This window comes from Oryctolagus cuniculus, chromosome X (assembly GCF_964237555.1).
Source record: "Oryctolagus cuniculus chromosome X, mOryCun1.1, whole genome shotgun sequence".
Taxonomy (NCBI): domain Eukaryota; kingdom Metazoa; phylum Chordata; class Mammalia; order Lagomorpha; family Leporidae; genus Oryctolagus; species Oryctolagus cuniculus.
In genome coordinates, this window is record NC_091453.1 from 54,879,859 (window position 1) to 54,899,775 (window position 19,917).

Below are 19,917 nucleotides of genomic sequence, written 5' to 3' on the forward strand. Positions count from 1 at the left end.
GACCCAACCAATAAAGAGAAAAGCTTTAGCGGTCAAGCCCACTTGGGAAGCTGCCAATCGTCGAACATGTGGATGAGGACGGGCTCCACAGCCTGCTAAGCATTTTCACTTCCTCCTCCGGTTACACAGACACGCTAACTGAAGATGCGGTTCCGGAGGTATAATTTCTCTGCCAAGAGGCAAAGTCTGAAAACATGCGCTTTTTGTGTGTAATCATTTGTCACCGTCCACTGCCAGCTTCTCCTGGCTCTACCAATCTCCCAAATTTCTGAACGCAGAAACCCTAGAGGGTTCCGGGAAGACCTAGCAGCCGAGAACCCTTGGCCTCGCCACCGCGTCGGCTTGGTTACGTGGAGGAATCCACGCAGCAGGGGTGACGCAAAGGGTTAACAGGCAGCGCTCTGTAGAGTGGCAGGGAGAGGAGCCAATAGGACGCCTAGGCAGGCGTACGTCTGGTGTGGGTGGGCTTGGGACAAAACGTGTGAAAAGAAACCGAAGGCGGCCTAGGGTTGAGAGGGCAGGTGGGGTTAGAGGTTCGGAGGAGGGGAGTGCTACGGGAAGAGCTCGGGTCCCTCGGCCCCTTCTCTTGTTCTTTTCTCCTTAGGGTTCGGTAGCAGCGGGGACAGCCCGGGGCCCCGTGTATGGCCACGGAGTTACAGTGTCCAGACCCCCTTCCTTGTCAAAACCAGCAAGTAACCGCTGCCTCAACCCCAAACCCCGAGCCGCTGCGACCTGACGACCCAACCTCGGACCATGCCGGCGGAAACAGTGCCTCCGTGGCCAAGCTGACTCTCCTCAAGGGGGACGCTCAGCCTAGTGTGCCCGCCGAGGGGGACACTCAGCCTAGCATGCCCGCCGAGGGGGACCCTCAGGCCTGCGGGGCCACCCTCAACTCTGAGAGTAGCAGTGGCACCGGTGACGGTGGTAACTCGGACGCAGTCGTCGGCGACTCCCTCCTGGGGGACTGTGAACTCTCTTGGCAGATTGGGCCGCAGCTTAAGCTGCTGCCTATGAATGATCAGATTCGGGAGCTGCAGACCATCATCCGCGACAAGTAAGCCCAGATTGGAGGGGGGAAAGGGAGGTGGAGGGTCTTGCAGAAGGTGGGCGGGGACTGGAAGTAGAAGGGCTAAGCGGGTAGTGTTCCGGCCCCCGGGCAAGCTGATCTTTGGAGATTGGGGCAGGGCCTTTTCTTTTGGGGGTGTGTATGGGGGTGGTGTCATGTGACACAAGCCTCCAACCCTCTCGTTCCTAGTCTCCGTGTTTAATTTTGCTTTGTAGAGGTAGCCTCAGGCCGGGCCTCTTTGTCTCTGAGTGATGAATTCTCAGCCATTCTAGGCAGGTAAACGCCCTGGTGTAATCTGCCCAGTACCTGCCCACGTGGTAAATCTACAGCCCAGAAATGGTTATTACCCGAACTTAAGCTGTACCACCAATCACCTCAGGCTTACAAATTGAAATAAAGCAATTTCAAGGCAATTCTGTCCTGCTCTACTGGCCTTCTGACCCTTTAATGTTTTCTACTGTAAATATATCATTTTTATCTAGGATCTTGGAGTTCAGGGTTACCTGGTCACATGAAAGCTTATCATCCAACTCTTAGCAATATCGTTTTACTGTAGGGCCTTTGGCCCTTTGTAATCCTACAAACCAATGTAGCCAGAACTTCTTGTTAAAATGCTATTTTAAAATTTCTCTAAATCTCAGGTGGACATGTGGCATACCACCACTGGACTGGGGATATCCCCATCCCATAGGGGAGTGCCTGGGTTCTAGTTACTGCTGTGCCACAGATTCAGCTTCCTGCTGAATGCACACCCTGAGAGGCAGAAGGTGATGGCTCAAGTGCTTGGGTGCCTGCCACCCTGTGGGAGACTTGGATGGAGTTCCTGGCTCCTGGCCTGATCCTGCGCTGGCTGTTGGCAGAGTTTGGGGGAGTGAACCAGCTGGATGGAGAATCTCTCAGTCTCTGGCTCTCCATTTTTCTCTGTTGTTTTGCTTTCTCTGTTGCTTTTCATTAAAAATAAATTAATGAAAACTTAGAAAAATTTAAGTAAAAGAAATTTCTTTTTTTCTTTCTTTATTTATTTTTATTTGACAGGTAGAGTTATTGACAATGAGAGAGAGACAGAGAGAAAGGTCTTCCTTCCATTGGTTCATTCCCTAATGATCGGCGCTGCGTCGATCTGAAGCCAGGAGCCAGGTGCTTCTTCCTGGTCTCCCATGTGGGTGCAGGGGCCCAAGCACCTGGGCCATCCTCCACTGCCCTCCTGGGCCACAGCAGAGAGCTGGACTGGAAGAGGAGCAACCGGGAATAGAATCCGGTGCCTATATGGGATGCCAGTGCCACAGGGAGAGGATTAGCTAAGTGAGCCATGGTGCTGGCCTAAGTAAAAGAAATTTCTAATTTCTGTATTGTAGATGGGTTTTCTCAAGGAAAATGTGTACCATGATGAACTGTAGTTGGTTTCTTTATTGACAGCACTTTGAGTAGCTGAATAAATTCAGGTTGTTAAAACACCCCGTTTTCAGTGGTGGGCCAGGCCTTGATCTTTTAAAAATGGCTACTGAATGACAAGGTGCCACTCCCTGAATCAGACTCCAGTAACTTTTTCTTCATACTGTTTTAATAGACCCCTAATTTGTTTCCCTGCCTGCGCTTTTTCTCTCTTCCACATACCCACACATTACTGTACAACCAATCTTCTTAAATATACAGCTTTGATTTAGTAACTGCCATACTCAGCAGCCTTTTTTGGTTTCTTCGAGTCTACCAAATAAAGTCCAGGATTATTGGCTTGATATTAAGGCCTCTCTTATGGTTCCTAGGATCTATTCTGAATCATTCCTGCTTCTATTCCCATTTAGAATTCCCTGTATCCTCATTATTTATGTCTGTTCAGATCCTGTCTATTCTTCACAGTCAAACCCAACTTTGAATGTGTACCTCTACCAAGAAAGTTTCCTTTATTTTAATTTTTAAAGAGTTATTTATCTGTTTGAAAGGCAGAGTGACAGAGGAAGAGATCTTCCATTTTCTGGTTCACTTCCCAGATGCCTACAATGTCCAGGGCTGGGCTGGGCTGAAGTCAGAAGCCAGGAACTCCATTCAGGTCTCCCACATGAGTGGTAGGAATCCAGGCACTTGGGCCATCCATCATCTGCTGCCTCTCAGTCACATTAGCTGGAAGCTGGATTGGAAGTGGTGGTAGGACTTGACCCTAGGAACTCTAATCTGGGATACAGGCATCCCAAGTGGCAGGTTAACCTGCTGTGCCATAATGCCTGCTCCAAGAAGGTTTTCTTTCAGTATTTTTCCTGGGTGATTTTCCTGGCCTTTTTTTAAAAATTGATTTATTTATTTGAAAGGCAGAGTTACAGACAAAGGGAGAGATACAGAGAGAGAATCTTCCATCTGCTAGTTTACTTCCCAAATAGCCAGGGCTGGGCCAGACCAAAGCCAGGAGCCTGGAATTCCATCCAAGTGTCTCACTTGGAGTGGCAGGGGCCCAAGCACTTGGGGTATCTTCTGCTTTCTCAGGTGGATCCCAGGGAGCTGCGTGGGAAGTGGAGCAGCTGAGACTCAAACCGGCACTCCTGTAGGATGCTGGCATCCCAGGTGGCAAAATAACTCCCTTCCCTGGCCTTTTTAATGGAAGATTACCTTCTCTTCTGTTAGGTTATTTTTTCAGAAAGCTGCTGGTTTTTTTGTTTGTTTTTAAAATTTAAGAGAGAGAGAGAGTGAGCGAGTGAGCTCTTATCCCCTGGCCTACCACCCCAAAGCCTATAGCCAGGAGTTAGGAACTCAATCTAGGTCTCCCACCTGGATGGCGGGAACTCAACTGCTTTAGTCATCACCATTGCCTCCTAGGGTCCACACTAGAAGGAGCAGGAGCCAGGCACTCCATGTGGGATATAGTTGTCCTGGCATCTTAACTGCCAGGCCAAATATCCACTCCCATATTCCAATTTTTTTTTAAACTTTTATTTATTTGAGAGGCAGAGAGACAAAATTGTGTGTGTGTGTGTGTGTGTGTGTGTGTGGAGAAAGAGAGAGAGAGTGAGAGAGCACTTCCATCTGCTGTTCCACTCCCCAAATGCCTGCAATGGACCAGGAGCTGGGAACCTGAGCCAGGAACCCAATCCAGGTCTCCCACCTGGGTAGCAGGAAGCTGAACTTGAGCTATCACTGCTGCCTTCCAAGGTCTACATTAGTAGGAAGTTCAAGTCAGGAGGAGAGCTCAACCCAGGCATTGACAGTGGATGCAGGAGTCATAACCAGTGTCTTAACCATTAGACCAAATGCCCACCCCCCTATTTTGTATATTATTTATATATTGATTTTATGTTGACTATTGGATTTGAAGTTCCCTAAGGACAGAAATCTTTTACATTTTTGAATTCCAACCATACCCTGCAAGTAGTAGATGCTTAGGGACTGGCATTGCAATGCAGCAGGTTAAACTGCCACTTGGGATGCCCACATCCCATTATCAGCATGCTGATTTCAGTATTGGTTGCAGTCCTGGCTGCGTTGCTTCTGATCCAGCTTCTTGCTAATGTATCTTGGGAGGCAGCAGATTCTGACTCAAATGCTTGGGTCTATCACCAATGTGGGAGAACTAGATGGAGTTCTGGGTTCCTGGCTTTGGCCTAGCCCAGCTGTTGTGGACATTTGGGGAGTGAACCAATGAATGGAAGCTCTCTCTGTGTCTCTCTTTCTTTGTCACTCTGCCTTTCAAATAAATAAATAAATCTTTAAAAAATAGATTCTCAATTACTGAAGGTTCTTACTAATTCTTAATATTTATAAAACTATACTATTTAAATGTTTTAAATTAGTATTACAAACTACTATGATCATGTGCTCTAAGAGATGAAGCAGTTATCTTAACAAATAGGAAGCATAACATCGGTAGTTATGGAGGTAGTTGAAATAAAACATATGAAATAAATATGATATTTTTATTTCTGTGGGATAGGAGTTACTAATCTTGGGTCTGGGGCCCATGTATATATAGTTGGTTTTCAGGGCTTTAGCAATCCCTTAGATATTATCTGGGAAATTTTATTTATATGTGCATTTTTAATGGTTTTTAAAAATTACATCTTTATGGAAGTACAATTCACATACTATACAATTCAAGCATCTGAAATATATGATTCAGTGGTTTTAAAAATGTCCATAGCTGTGTAACCATAATCACAATCAACTTTAGAATATTTTCTTTTTTTTCTTTTTCTTTTTTAATAAATGTGAATTTACAAAGTGCAATTTTTGTATTGTTGTGGCTCCCCGCCCAACCTCCCTCCCTCCCGTGGCCCTCCCCTCTCCCACTCCCTCTCCCATCCCGCCCTTCATCGAGTTTCATTTTCAATTACCTTCATATACTGAAGATCAACTTACTATACACTAAGCAAGGATTTCAACAGGCTGCCCTCACACAACCGCCCAAGGTATAGGGTATTGTTTGACTAGTAGTGTTGTTTTTAAGTTTCATAGTAAACCGCATTAAGGACAGAGGTCCTGTGTGGGGAGCCTGTACCCAGTGACTCCCGTTGTTGATTTAACAATTGGCACTCTTATTTATGGCGTCAGCAATCACCCGAGACTCTTGCCATGAGCCATCTAGGCTATGGAAGCCCCTTGAGTTCACCAACTCTGAACTTGTTTAGTCAAGGCCGTATCACAGTGGAGGTTCCTTCCTCCCTTCGGAGAAAGGCGCCTCCCTCCTTGATGGCCTGTTCCTTCCGCTGGGGTCTTGTTCACCAGGATCTTTCATTTAGATTGTTTTTGCCACCATGTCGTGGCTTTCCATGCCTGTGAGACTCTCATGGACCTTTTAGCCAGATCCGAATGCCCCAAGGGTTGATTCTGAGGCCGGAATGCTGTTTTGGGCGTTTGCCATTCTATGAGTCTGCTGTATGTCCTGCCTCCCCCGCAGGATCATTTTCTCCCTTTATGACCCCACTAAGAAATCCTTACCCATTAGCAGTTCCTTTCAACCCATCCAAAGCCCTAGACAATCACTGCTTTCTGTCTTTATTGATTTGCCTATTCTGTACATTTTATGTAAAGATCATGGATTATGTAGTCCTTTGTGACTAGTTTCATTTAGTATAATGTTTTCAAGATTCATCCTTGTTATATTAGTATATCATTCCTTTTTATGCCTGAATAATATTCCATAGTATGGGTATGCTGCAGTTTGTTTACCCATTCATCAGGTGATGGACATTTGAACAGTTTCAACTCTTTGGCTATTATGATTAATTATAAATAATGCTGCTATATACATTTGTTTATATGCCTTTTAAAACTTTTTTGAGAGGCAAAGAGAGGAACAGACAGAGTTCCTGTCCTATAGTTACTGCCCAAAAGCCTGAAACAGCAGGTGTTGAGCCAGGCTGGAACTGGTTACTCAATCTAAGTCTTTCATATAGGTGGCAGGGATCCAACTACTTGAGCCATCACCTACTGCCTTCCAGGGTACACATTATTTGGAAGTTGAAATGGGCAGTGGAGCCCGAGACTCGAACCCAGGCACCCTAATAAGAGATATGGGCATCCCAGCTGGTTGGCTTAATCACTAGGCCAAATGCCTGCCTCTGTGGCTTTTATTTTCTTTTTAAAAAATATTTATCTATTCAAAAGGCAGAGTTAGAGAGAAAGAGAGAGATCTTCCATCAGCTGGCTCACCCTTACCCCCACCCCCCGCCCCCCGCCCCAAATGGCCTCAATAGCTGGAGCTGGGCTGTTCTGAAGCCAGGAGCCAGTAGCCTCCTCCAGGTCCCCCATGAGGGTGCAGGGGCCCAAACACTTGGACCATCCTCTACTGTCTTCCCAGTAGCAAGGAGCTAGATCATAATTGGAGCAGCTTGGACTCAAACTAGCCCCCATATGGGATGTCAGCACCACAGGCAGTGGCCCCACTCACTACGCCACAGCGCTAGCCCCCTTGTGCCTTTTCTTAATGGGATAGGGATCCTTAGCTTTCATTAAATTTCTTAAAAGATCATAACATAAACCATTACTGTAGAATTTGGAGAGAGCATGGTGTTCGACATTCACATATGACAAAATCAATTCATACCTGATTAAACTTCATTATGAAGAAAAGTGTGAGTTATATCATAAAACTGGGTGTAAGAGGAATCTTTTTTCCTCTCGAGTTTGGAAGGAGACAGCAGGATCCAGAGGAGTGATCTTAGGCAAGATGTTTAGCATCTCTCTGCTTCAGTTTTATCATTTGTGAAATGAAGATGTTAGTAATAGCTCATAGAATTCTTGGATGGCTAAAACAAGATATTGTCCCTAAACATATGTTGTACACTACAAAGAGCTGTGCACATTTAAAGTATTTCAAGCCTTCATGTTTGGATTTGTGTATGCTTCTTGAGACAACAAAAGTATTTTTAACTGAAAATATGAAGGTATCCCAAAAAGTTCATGGAAAATGGAATTAAATTTATTTTGATGCAAAAATTTTGAAATCTATGCATAGTGTTTTCATAGTATGCACTTCCACGAATTTTGAAGACCCCTCGTAGAACTCATATTCTCATTTTGAAAATCAATGCTGAAGGCCGGCGCCGCGGCTCACTAGGCTAATCCTCCGCCTAGCGGCGCCGGCACACCGGGTTCTAGTCCCGGTCGGGGCGCCGGATTCTGTCCCGGTTGCCCCTCTTCCAGGCCAGCCCTCTGCTGTGGCCAGGGAGTGCAGTGGAGGATGGCCCAGGTGCTTGGGCCCTGCACCCCATGGGAGACCAGGATAAGCACCTGGCTCCTGGCTCCTGCCATCGGATCAGCGCGGTGCGCCGGCCGCAGCGCGCCGGCCGCGGCGGCCATTGGAGGGTGAACCAACGGCAAAGGAAGACCTTTCTCTCTGTCTCTCTCTCTCACTGTCCACTCTGCCTGTCAAAAAAATAAAAAATAAAAAATAAATAAAAAAAAAAGAAAATCAATGCTGAGAGATACTAGGTATTTTTTAATACTGCTTTGATATAAAATGGAAAGACTTACTACAGTTTTGATAATGAATCAATGCTTATTTAGGTTGGGGACAGTGGTTTTAGTTCTGTTTTTGTTAACTGAATCTGTTAGCAGAGATTTTATTTTCTGTTCCTTTATCTTCAAAAAAGTGTCATGCCCTCACTGGAACAAAATCTGTTTCTGCCCCTCTAGAGGGCTGGTATAGGATGCAGGCGGCAAAAGGAGCATGTTTACATAGGTCTAGTTGTAGAAAGTGCCATTGGTAAAAAGCCTGTGAGAGCATTTCAGGCATGGAAAGCCAAGACACTGTAGCAAAGAATGACCTACATGAAGGATCTCTGTGAGTGAGATCCTGGTGGAAAGAAGGGGCCATCAAAGAAGTAGGTACCTCTCTCTGAAGGGAGGAGAGAGCTAACACTGTGTTTAGGGCCCTGTCTAAATACTGACGGAGTTTGTAGACTCAAAAGGCTTCCATAGCCTTGGCAGCTCATGACAAGAGCCTCAGGTGATCACTAACGTCATACATAAGAGTGTCAATTGTTAAATCAACAACAGGAGTCACTGTGCACTTGTTCCCCATGTAGGACCTCTGTCCTTAATGTGTTGAACTATGAGAATTAATGGTCAAACTAGTCTTCAAACAGTACTTTATACTTTGTGTGTCTGTGTGGGTGCAAACTGTTGAAATCTTTACTTAGTGTAGAGTTGATCTTCTATATATAAAGATAATTAAAAATGCATCTTAATAAAGAATGGGATGGGAGAGGGAGAAGGAGATGGGACAGAAGTGGGGGTGGGAGGGCGGTTATGGGGGGAAGAACTACTATATTCCTAAAGCTGTACCTATGAAATGTATGTTATTAAATAAAAGCTTTCTAAAGAAATAAAGAAGAAGAAAGTGCCATCACTTATCATTCCCTGACCTCTTTGGGGTTTGTGTTCCTTTTTATTTCATGTGCTAGCGTATATGTGCACCTTGGAGCTGTCTGATATTAGAAGCTATTGGAGTACCTTTTTTTTTTTTAATTGTTCTTGATTCTTAGCATTTGTCTTGTGAAGGAATTGCTTTATGAATTCGCTTAGGCACAGGCAAGTGGGGATTGAGCCAGCAGGACTTCATGTTGTTGAGTATATAAGAGGATACTTCAGAATACTCATGGAAAAATTGAATTAAAGGTATAAGTTTATTTTGGTGCAAAAACATCTTGAAATGTATGAATCTATGTATAGTTTTTTCATAATATACATTTTCCATATATTTTGAAAGAAATTTTTTTGCACCAAAATAAACTCATACCTTTAATCCCGTTTTCCACAAACTTTGAAGTACTTATCTATATAAAGAGAGCAGAACTGAGAACATTGTACTGATTTAAAATGTTTTTTTAGTGCTCAATATTTGTAACATAATATATTGGTTGTTTTATTGAATTTCAAGGAAATAATTTTCTCTCTTTGAGAATGCAGTAATGTAAACACCGAATGAGCAAGTAATTTACTCAGCCATACATACATGGGTCACTGGAGAACTTGGAAAAAGAAATGACTCCTTCATTTCCTTGTTGTTCTGTTATTGTTTTTGCAGTGGATTAAAACCACACATCCTTCCTTTCCTGTCTGCTTCATCTACTAAACCTAGCAAAATCTGAGTGTAATGTACTTTTGCCTTGAACATGGTTCATGACCTCATGTTCAAGGCAATGTAGTGTATTTAAAAGATCATCCTCCCTGCCCAGTTTTTTTCTTTTGTCTCCTGAAACATTAAAACTGTTGAATGTTTCCTATATACTTGTCCTAGGAGGGGCTTTGACCCTTTGAGTGATTGTGGAAGTATTTCAGTTCATGAAATACCCTATAAAGAAGGGGCACATGCAACCTCGTGACTTTTTTTTAAAATTTAGTCACCTGGAGTCAATTCACTTCAGGCTGGATAAACATACTGTGCAATCCTAATGTGGGCAATCTGATAGGATTGGAGTCATCTAAATGATGTAATATTCTTAACCAAAGCTGTGCCTCAGAATTGCTCATGAAGCCCCTTCTGTTTTTTCTTTCTTTCTTTCTTTTTTTAATACAAGTTCCTGACTTGCCTATTTTGGGGTTGTTTGCAGTGTCTTGGTTGCAACCTGACCATCTGCAGGTTTACAAACACCACAGGAGACTGTGTTGTGCTCAGGTTGCGCCCCAGCCCCTGGGACAATGTCCAGTCTCCCATTCATGGTGATTTACTTGGCTTTGGACTTGGGGCAAGAGTAAGCCAGGGATTCCATACAGTAAACAGTAAACAGAACTTGCCTATAGAGCCTGGCCTGACACCAGCCTGAGACTGGAAGAATCTGAGAACTTTGCCCTTCAGCTTATACAAAACCCAAATACCCACCACAGGAAAAAACAAAAACAAAAACAAAACTGTCACCTACTCATTGTTTAAAACATGTATGTATTTTTGGTTTTTATGTTTTTCCTATGTGAATTTTCTAATTAGCTTTTAGGGCAGGGGGGAGTAAGCCACATCTTTAAGCTATACAGATTCCTGTTAGAAAATTTACTGGGCGGCCGGCGCTGTGGCTCACTTTGCTAATCCTCCGCCTGCAGCGCCGGCACCCCAGGTTCTAGTCCAGGTTGCTCCTCTTCCAGTCCAGCTCTCTGCTGTGGCCCGGGAGGACAGCGGAGAGTGGCTCAAGTGCTTGGGTCCCTGCAACCGCATGGGAGACCGGGAGGAGGTACTCGGCTCCTGGCTTTGGATCGGCGCAGCGTCGGCCGTAGCGGTCATTAGGGGAAATGAACCAACGGAAGGAAGACCTTTCTCTCTCTCTCTCTTACTGTCTCTCTCTCTCTCACTGTCTAACTCTGCCTGGCAAAAAATAAAAAAAAGAAAATTTACTGGCCATATCCTAGTAATGCCTCACCAACTGGATTGGATTCCAAGAAGGGAGAAAGAGAGGGTCTGCCTTGGCACAGGGAATGGTGCATAGGGGCATGAATGTAGCAATCTTAATATTAAGATAAAATGAGTTTCCCTTGTTTTCTATCTGAATTTGAATGTTTACATTGAACTCTGCTTTGAGTTGCAAGTGAATCATTAATGACACTCCGTTTTATGAGCTTATTAAGAAGGTGCTAAAGAGCTGTGGCCTGGATGACTTGCACCTGGCAGGTAGTAAAAGCTAATTGTTTAACATTCACTTTGGGTTAGCTTTATTCCAAGTACTTCCTAGGGAATTTGTTTTTGTGAAGGTGAAGGAAGGAGGAGAAAAATCATTTATAAATTATCTGCACACCGTGAGAAACCTTGGGGCTATCCTTTATTTATTTTTCATGTTTGTTTATTTGAAAAGCAAAATCATGGCAGGGAGGAGATAGAGATCTTCTATCCATTGGTTCACTTCTCATATAGCCACAACAGCTGGGGCTGGGCCAGGCCAAGGCCAGGAGCCTAGAACTCCAAGTGGGTGGCCGGAACCCAAGCACTTGGGCCATCATCCGCTCCTTTCCCAGGCACATTAGAAGGGAGCTGGATCATGACTAGATCCAGGACGTGAGCTGGCACTCTGCTATGGGATGCCAGCATCACAAGTGATGGCTTAACTTGCTGCACTGCAACACCAGCCCCTTTATTTTTTTTTAATATTTATTTGTTTGAGAGGCAGAGAGACAGACACAGACAGAGAAAGAGAGCTCCCGCTGCTGGTTTACTCTCTAAATGCCTACAGTGGCCCCACGCCAGGCCAGGACTGAAGCCAAGAGACCAGAACTCAGTCCGGGTCTCTCATGTGGGTGGCAAGAACCTAATTACTTGAGCCATCACAGCTGTCTCCCAGGGTTTGCATTAGCAGGAAGCTGGAGTCAGTAGCTGGAGGTGGGTATGGAGCCAGGTACTCTAATAGGGAACACTGGTGTACTGATGAATGTCTTAACTGCTAGGCCAAATACCTACCCTGGTTCTTTAATGATCATGTAAAACAAAGTAGTTATGGAAGTAGAGTTTCTGTTTTCAGACCTTTCACTAAACGTTAACTGTAAATGAAATATTCTTTTAGTTTAAACCTTTCAGAAAAACTTTTATGTTCATTTTCCTTTAACCTGTGAGTTAAAAAACAAAAAGAAGCAGACAAAAACACTTTAGAAATGAATTTGAATCCATTTAATTCTTCTTCCTCAACTTAGGTTGTCAGATTAAAAGCAGAATGCCCAGTTAAATTTGAATTCAGATAAACAATCAATTTCTAAAATACATATTTAATTAGGCATCCTATAGTTTTATTTGCTAAATCTGGCAGTCTATGCCTGACTCCAGCTTCCCCTGCTCCAAATGCTGCAAACAAGCCTTGCTTGCTATAATCTTCCTGGAGAAAAAAATGATATATTTAAGCTTTTGAAATGACTTCTAATTTAGTGCTACTAGGATTTGATTGAAATTAAATTGTTTTAAGTTATGAGTCAGAAAATTTTTGCTTTAATCGTTTTTGGAAAGAATGTGTTCTTCCCTGTTATAACCTGCATACATACTCTTTACAAACTATGTTATAATAAAAGCTTCTCCCTCTTCAGAAAGGAGCATTTTAATGTCTTATTTGCCTTCCAGGCTCCTTGTTTCATGTTTTCATTGCTTGCATTGTATATACATGCCAATTTGATTCATGGGGGAGAAATATAAAGTACATCTAAAAATTGGCTACCTTTTAAGTAAATATTTCCTTATTAGAGCAAAATATAAATGATGGCTCTACTTAGGGAGTTAGAAGCAGAGAGCTTCAGGCTGGGGAGAACCTTGAAATTCTTCACCACTGTAAGTCTCACTGTTCTCAATGCTAAAGTGGTGGTGATAATAGTAGAATCTACCTCTTAAGGTTTTGTGAGGGTTAGATGACATAATGCACCAAAGTGCTTAATGCTCGACACCATGAAAACTTTTAGTGAATGGTGCTTGTGAGAAAGAAGGGAGAAAGTACGTATAGCATTAGGTATCCACTGTAACTTCTGGGCCTTTTTAGAAAAACTTTATTAGTAAGTCATCATGAATTTGGGATACATACACATACACATGTAGTTATACATACAAGGGTACTTCAGACATTCATCGAAAATAGAAAGTAAGAAGAGGTGGAGAGGATCCCCACTTGAAGTCTCAATTTTTTAATGTTAGGAAAAATTCTCTCTCATATTTCTGTATCTTGTGAATGGTAAATGAATACCTGTTAGCCTTTGAAAGAAAGGTCGGTGACACTCTTAAGCAGCTTCACCTTGCTTTGAGGTTTGCTATGAGGAACACATGTTTTTAAATACACACAATGACTGTAGCCTGTCTGGAAATTTTAAAGTGCTTTGTAATAGTCTCACTTAGCAAATATGAAAGTCGGGTCACTAAGTCCACATTAAGGTGAGGCTTTGGCTTCCAGTGTGAATCTCATTCTTTTGTTGTTTTAGTGTGAAGATCATTTTGTAAAATGGCCGCCTTTGGCTTTCCTCTTGTTGCTACAGGTGTGTGACACATTCATGTTGGACGGGGGAAGGGTATCCAGAGAAGTGTATTCTCAGATTCGGTTAGATCTGCATTATTAAACCCGTTTGGTGTTTGTAGAATTTAAAAGGTGCTTGGCTTAACGTTAATTAGATTTTCATGCTTTAGACTATGAGTGCCTGGATATTACTGTTTGTTTGAATGGTTGATATTTAATTATTTAGATATATTTTAGAATATTCCAGAGATGTGTATTTTTTGTTTTGAAATAATTTTGCCTTACATTTCATTTAAGAGCATTATCAGATAGAAGATGATGTGTCTTTCATAGGTTTGTTTCCAGTAGGAGTTTCTTTTTCTCTGGTGTTGAGACAAAAGTGAATAGAATTGTGATTTAAAGTGAAGTGTGTGGAGTGAATAAAACCTAGGGCTTGGTTTACATCAAAACATTATTATTAACAAATAATTTAGCCCAGTGTTGGGCCTAAAGTAGGAGTTTAGAGAATACGGGCAGCTCGATTGATCTGGCAAGTAATCATCTGCTTTATGAACCTCTAGTCTTAATGACATTAAGGATTTCAATGTGCTATTGAAGGCCACTGGGGATTTCAAAAATGTAATCAACTTACTGTATCTAGCTTTAATTTCTAGATTGATTTAAAGTAAACAGTATGGGTCTGAAGTCTGTCTAAAGCAACAGGAGGTAGGTTAGTAATTACTGCTCATAGTGGAGTGACTTGGAACAGTGGATGCTTTAATTGGAGGTCAAATAGCTGTCAAGAAATGACAGTGCATGTTTGGTTCTCATAGTATCCTTTTTAGAATGTAGAGAAGGTGCTTATTAAAAGTTACTGGCTGAGGCTGATTTTTTTTTTTTTGAGAGGATGTTAAAGGTGTTAAAACATCTGATTCCAAAGTAAAAAAACAGATTTGTCAGTTCCAATTGCTTCACCTAAGTTAACTTTTCTGGGTAATAAATTGATGTGTAACTGTTCGGAAAACAAAACAAAACATTTCAGAAGTGTTCCCAAGACATACCATAGATATTTCCTTTAGATAAACCCAAGACTGTTCTTCCCTATTGAAAAACTGGGTTCTGGCTGCCTAGACAAGTTTTTATAGATCTAGCAAGCAAAGCAGTAGGCTTCAGTATTTTTAATAGTTCACTGCTTTTGACTTCTTTAACAAGCATGTTGTAAAGATTAATTATAGAAATGAAAGGTGCCGGTATAATACCATAGTCTCATTTGAAAACCACAGTACGTGCTATAGAGCCTTTTTAAAAAAGATTTATTTATTTTAAAGTCAGAGTTACATAGAGACAGAAGGAGAGGCAGAGAGAGAGGTCTTCCATCCACTGGTTCACTCCATCCACTGGTTCACTCTCCAACTGGCCACAAGGGCCAGAGCTGTGCCAATCTGAAGCCAGGAGCCAGGAACTTCTTCTGTGTCTCCCACGTGGGTGCAGGGGCCCAAGGACTTGGGCCATCTTCTACTGCTTTCCCAGGCCATAGCAGAGAGCTGGATCAGAAGTGGAGCAGCTGGGACTTGAACCAGTGCCCATATAGGATGTCGGCACTGCAGGTGGCAGCTTTACCCACTATACCACAGTGCCAGCCCTGCGATAGAGACTTTTAAATGGGCTCTCCATGCATATATAAGGCTACATCCATATATCTGTAGAAAAATGGAGTTAAAAGATATATTTATTTTTGTGTAAAAATATTTTGAGATCCATGCATAGTTTTCTTTTTCCATAGTATGGAACTTTCGGAAGACCTCTCATAGGGGTGTTGTGGATAGTTTTCTGAGTTCCTGGAACATTTATACATAAAGAATACAGGCCCATAATCTTCTATTGCTCAAATATCATCCATCTTTTAGAGTTAATGTCTGATATGATGGAGCTGTGATTACTCTAAGAAACCTAATGCCATTTGTGTCATTGTACCATTTGTGTCATTGCTTTTCTATGTCAGAGAAAGTGAATGCAGCTTGAAAAAAGTGGTGATTAGTGGTATACTAATATAGTATGTGCTTGCATATGGCATTTTGATGTTATGTTGGGGAATATTTTTGGTATGCTTTGGATAGGCAGATGGGGATTTTTAAGTACATAAACTGTAAATCAGTCCTTTCAGTCAGATCATTAACTTAATCAGAGAAGGAAGAAACAATGCTAGATTTTTACATACAGAATAAAATCAGCCCTTTTTTAAAGTTCACTTCAATTATATACAAGACCCAATTTTCAAAACAAATTTATTTATTTGAAAGGCAGAGCAACAGAGAGACATCTGCTGGTTCACTTCCCAAATGCCCACAATAGCTGCCGCTGGGCCAGACTGAAGCCGAGATCCTGCAACTCCATCCAGATCTCCCGTGTGGGTGGTAGGGATGCAAGTACTTGAGGCATTGTCTGCTGCCTCCCAGTATGCACATTAGAAAGAAGCTGAAGGGGCTAGCACTGTGGCATAGTGGGTAAAGCTGCTGCCTGCAGTGCCACTTCCGATCCAGCTCTCTGCTGTGGCCTGGGAAAGCAGTAGAAGATGGCCCAAGCCCTTGGGCCCTTGCACCAGTGTGGGAAGATCCGGAGGAAGCTCCTGGCGCCTGGCTTCGGATCAGCACAGTTCTGGGTGGGTGCAACCCTAAATTATTGCTTGGGTACCTAAGGGATATGAAAGGATTAACCAGAGGGAAATATACAGGAAAATTACAGAAAGAACTTAAGGAATGAAGAACTTGTTTGAAAAACAAATAGGCAAAAGGAACAAGTTATCAATAATTTGATAATGAGATCTTGGAAATTAAATTATACATTAAAAATAGGAAAAGTAGAGGACTTATTGTACCATTATAATTTCAAAAAGAATTAGAGAAAAAGTATGGGTTACTTATCTTGGATATATGGAGGGGGAGGATGGAGAGAACCTGACTTTTTTTTTAATCCTAGAGATTTATTTAAAAAATTAATTAATTATATTTATTTGAAAGGTGGAGAAAGACAGGCAGACAGGCAGACAGACATAACAGATCTCCCATCTGTTCCCATGACAGCTGGATCTGGGTCAGACCAAAGCCAAGAGCCAGGAACTCAGTCTAGTCTCCCATGTTAGTTGCAGGAATCCCATCACCTGCTGCCTCCCAGGGTGCATATCAGCAGGAAGCTTGGATCAAGAGTGAAGCTGGGACTTGAACCCGGACACTCCAATATGGGATGCAGGTTTCCAAGCAGTATCTTTAACTGCTAGGTCACACGCCCACCCGGAGAACCTGATTTTCTTACTGCAAAGTTTCCTCTCACCTTGAACTGTGAGCTTGCTGGCATCTTCCAGGGGCAATTTGTTCATTTTCCTAGTTGAATTGTGTATACTCAGGTACCTCAGTGCTGGACTGCATGCTCTTCTCAATTCCTATCTCTAATATTGATATGAAATAAGCATTTCCGATAATATTGATCAGTTTATCCCACTTAAATGCTTATATTCTAGTAAAAAATCTTGCCTCAATGATAGTCTGTACATATATGCATTTAAGTTTTTAGTATGTAATAGGTCTTAATATCAGTGTTACTATATGCAGTAAGTAATATTTTATCTTAAAGCTTTATTTTAGACTAAAATTTGTACTATTTCTTTTAGGACAGCCAGTAGAGGGGACTTCATGTTTTCTGCGGATCGTTTGGTAGGTGGAGGCTTTCCATTTTCATTTTGTTGTTGCACCTAGTGATATAATCATGGTAGACCAAGAGGGCATTTGGGGGGTGAGAGAGGTTGTACTAAATTGCCATTGTGTTGCTAGGCTTCTGAAGTTGTTCTTTCTACTGTTGTGTTAAAGCTCTGCCTCAATCCTTTTCACCTCAAAGCCTTGCACATGAACTCATTCCCTTTAGTTCTGAGGTCCCACGATCTTGCAAATTGATCTTGGTAATCTGGCACTTAGAAACTCTTAAATGCCTCATCTTACATCAGTGACGTGAAGTGAAGTGCATTAGAAGAATATTAAAGATGTAATGCACAAAAACAAATATGTTTCTTGTAGTTTACATTGAGGGAGGTGGTATTTTGGCTCCTATTTACTATCCTCATATGTGAAATGCTAAGCTAGACTGTCTACACTTTCTTCAATTAAGGATTGACCAAACCCAATCTGTTTGGCTAGTGTGATCTGAGAGGATCTCAGGCCAAATTGGGTTGTCTTCAGGGTTAGTACTGCGTTTCTTGTCTTTTTATCTAAGTGTGCTCAGTGCTTGGAATGAGGTTGACACATTTCTCTGCTGGGGTTATTATTAGTCTTCATCCATTCAGGAAACATACACTGAACTCCTGAGAGTCAGCCACTGTGCTAGGCTCTGCTGGGAGGGAGGAGATAGAACAGTGAGGAATATAGACAATGGGCTCTAAACTCGTGGAGTTGTCAATATGAATACTGTTGTCAGTATTGAGTTTTGAAAAGAAAGAATTGTGCCTTATTAACCTAACAGAATCAGATAGTAGAAGGTAGATTCTTTTTTAAAAGATTCTATTTATTTATTGGAGAGATTGAGTTACAGAGAGAGGGAGAGACGGAGAGAAAGGTCTTCCATCCACTGGCTCACTCCCTAAATGGCCACAACAGCAAGTGCTGGGACGATCCAAAGACAGGAGCCAGGAGCTTCTTCTGGGTCTCCCACATGGGGGCAGGGGCCCAAGAACTTAGGCCATCTTCTACTGCTTTCCCAGGCACATTAGCAGGGATCTGGATTGGAAGAGGAGCAGCCAGGACATGAACAGACTCCTATATGGGATGCCAGCACCACCAGAATAGCCTACTGTGCCATAGTGCTGGCCCCAGAAGGTAGACTATTAAAGGGAATGTGAGGGGAAAAAACATGAAACTTTTCATTTAGATTTTCCCTGGGAAATTTATTCCAAAAGGATGTAGAAAACTTCTGTTCTGTTTTTTGCTTTAAATATTCTTAGTTCAGAGAACAATTCTATTTAAAAATTATTTGAGCTTTTAGGGGGCAGTGATGGCACCAAGATAAATGTGGTTGACATTTTTGGGGATATAGTTAGGTCATCTTGTGTTTTATGCTTTTATCAAACCAAAATAACAGGTTGGAGGAGGAACGAACTTTTGTCTTAATGGCTTGCTGCAGAGAGAACAGGGGTCTCGGTGTTCTCTCACAGAAAATGTTTTTCCTTTCTTTTGCTTTCTTGTGCTTTTTATTTCTACAGAAAATAGGCATTAAATCCCTGGTTATTGCAAAATGCTTCCCTGAAAGGGCAGGCATTATATGAAGGGTCTTCAAAAAGTTCATGGAAAATGCATATTAGGAAAGAAATTTTTGCATGTTTCAAAAATTTTTGCACCAAAATAAATATCTTTTAATCCTGTTTTCCACAAATCTTTTTGAAGTCCCTTGTATCTTAGCCAAATAAAGTATTAAGAATCTAGAGCATAATTCACCTGACAGTATGGTAATTTGGACTTCTCTATTTTCTGCAGTTGGGTTTGAAGCTCGTGATGTGGACTGGAGGAGGGTGTGTTGTGGTTGTGGGAGAAACTGGAAATGTTTAGGTTTCTATTGCTGAGGATTTCTAGTGCAAGGCTGCCATCATAGTGGACAGGAATTCTATCCTAAGTTTGTCAGCATTGGCTTCTCTGGCCCTCAGATTTTTTTTTTTATATTTTAGTCACTGTTCTGGTTCTGTACTCTCCTGTGAGAATTAGACACACTAATTTCTGTGCCAGAGTTGCAGGTGATGGGTCAGGCAGGAGGTAGGGCTCTTTAGAGGAGTGTCACTTGGAGGAGGAGTTTCAGGCTATTCAAAGAAGATTCCTCTTCTGCCCTTGTAATTTGTTCATAAAAGCATAAATCTCCATGGAAAGCAGTGGCTGGAGGTGAGTGTGCACATGCACGCAGTATTCATGCGGTTCCTGGGTCCTCTCTCTGATACTATGGGCTGATGAAGTACTGGCCTATTTAGAATTGATCCTTTTAATGGCAGCAGGGTGTTGTGTTGTGATAACAAAGCATGGGGCCTGGTGCTTCTCCCTGCTGTTCCTGATTCTCCATCAGCAATGTAATATTGATTGGAGAAAATGTGCATTGCAGACTCTGCACAGCCTTTATGATAGCAGCCTCTGGTTGCTCCTTGTGGGAATACCATATCTGGTTTTTGGAGGCTGTTCCTGGCAGTTCTTTTAAAAATTTATTTATTTAAGGGGAAATAGAGAAAGAATGTGCGGGCTCCCATTCCCTGGTTCACTCCCTGAATTTCTGCAGCAGCAAGGGCTAGGTCAGGCTAGAGCTAGGAGCTGGGAGCTCAGTCAGGGTCTCCCACAAGGTTGCAAAGAACTAACGACTTAAGCCATCATTGCTGCCTTCCAGGATTAGCAGGAAGCTAGAATCCAGTGCCAGAGCCAGGAATCAAACCTATACACTCCAGTGTAGAGCACAAACATCTTAACTAGTGTC

At 42.4% G+C, this 19,917-nt stretch overlaps 1 protein-coding gene across 4 annotated transcripts in view; it reads left to right on the plus strand.

Annotated features, from left to right (window-relative positions):
* The window catches only part of UPRT (uracil phosphoribosyltransferase homolog), a 126,512-nt gene that overhangs the window by 66,365 nt on the left and 40,230 nt on the right, over positions 1-19,917 (plus strand). For 2 of the 4 annotated variants that reach the window (XR_515197.4, XM_008248849.4), the window contains exons 1-2: positions 480-1,054; positions 17,096-17,138. Coding sequence is in view for 3 of the 4 variants with exons in the window: in XM_008248849.4 (XP_008247071.1) it covers positions 642-1,054; positions 17,096-17,138 (456 nt within the window). In the remaining variant the exon portion in view is untranslated. Of the gene's footprint in view, positions 1-454; positions 1,055-17,095; positions 17,139-19,917 lie in introns of those variants that run through there. The other 2 variants (XM_002721822.5, XM_051835089.2) reach the window with 2 other exon arrangements.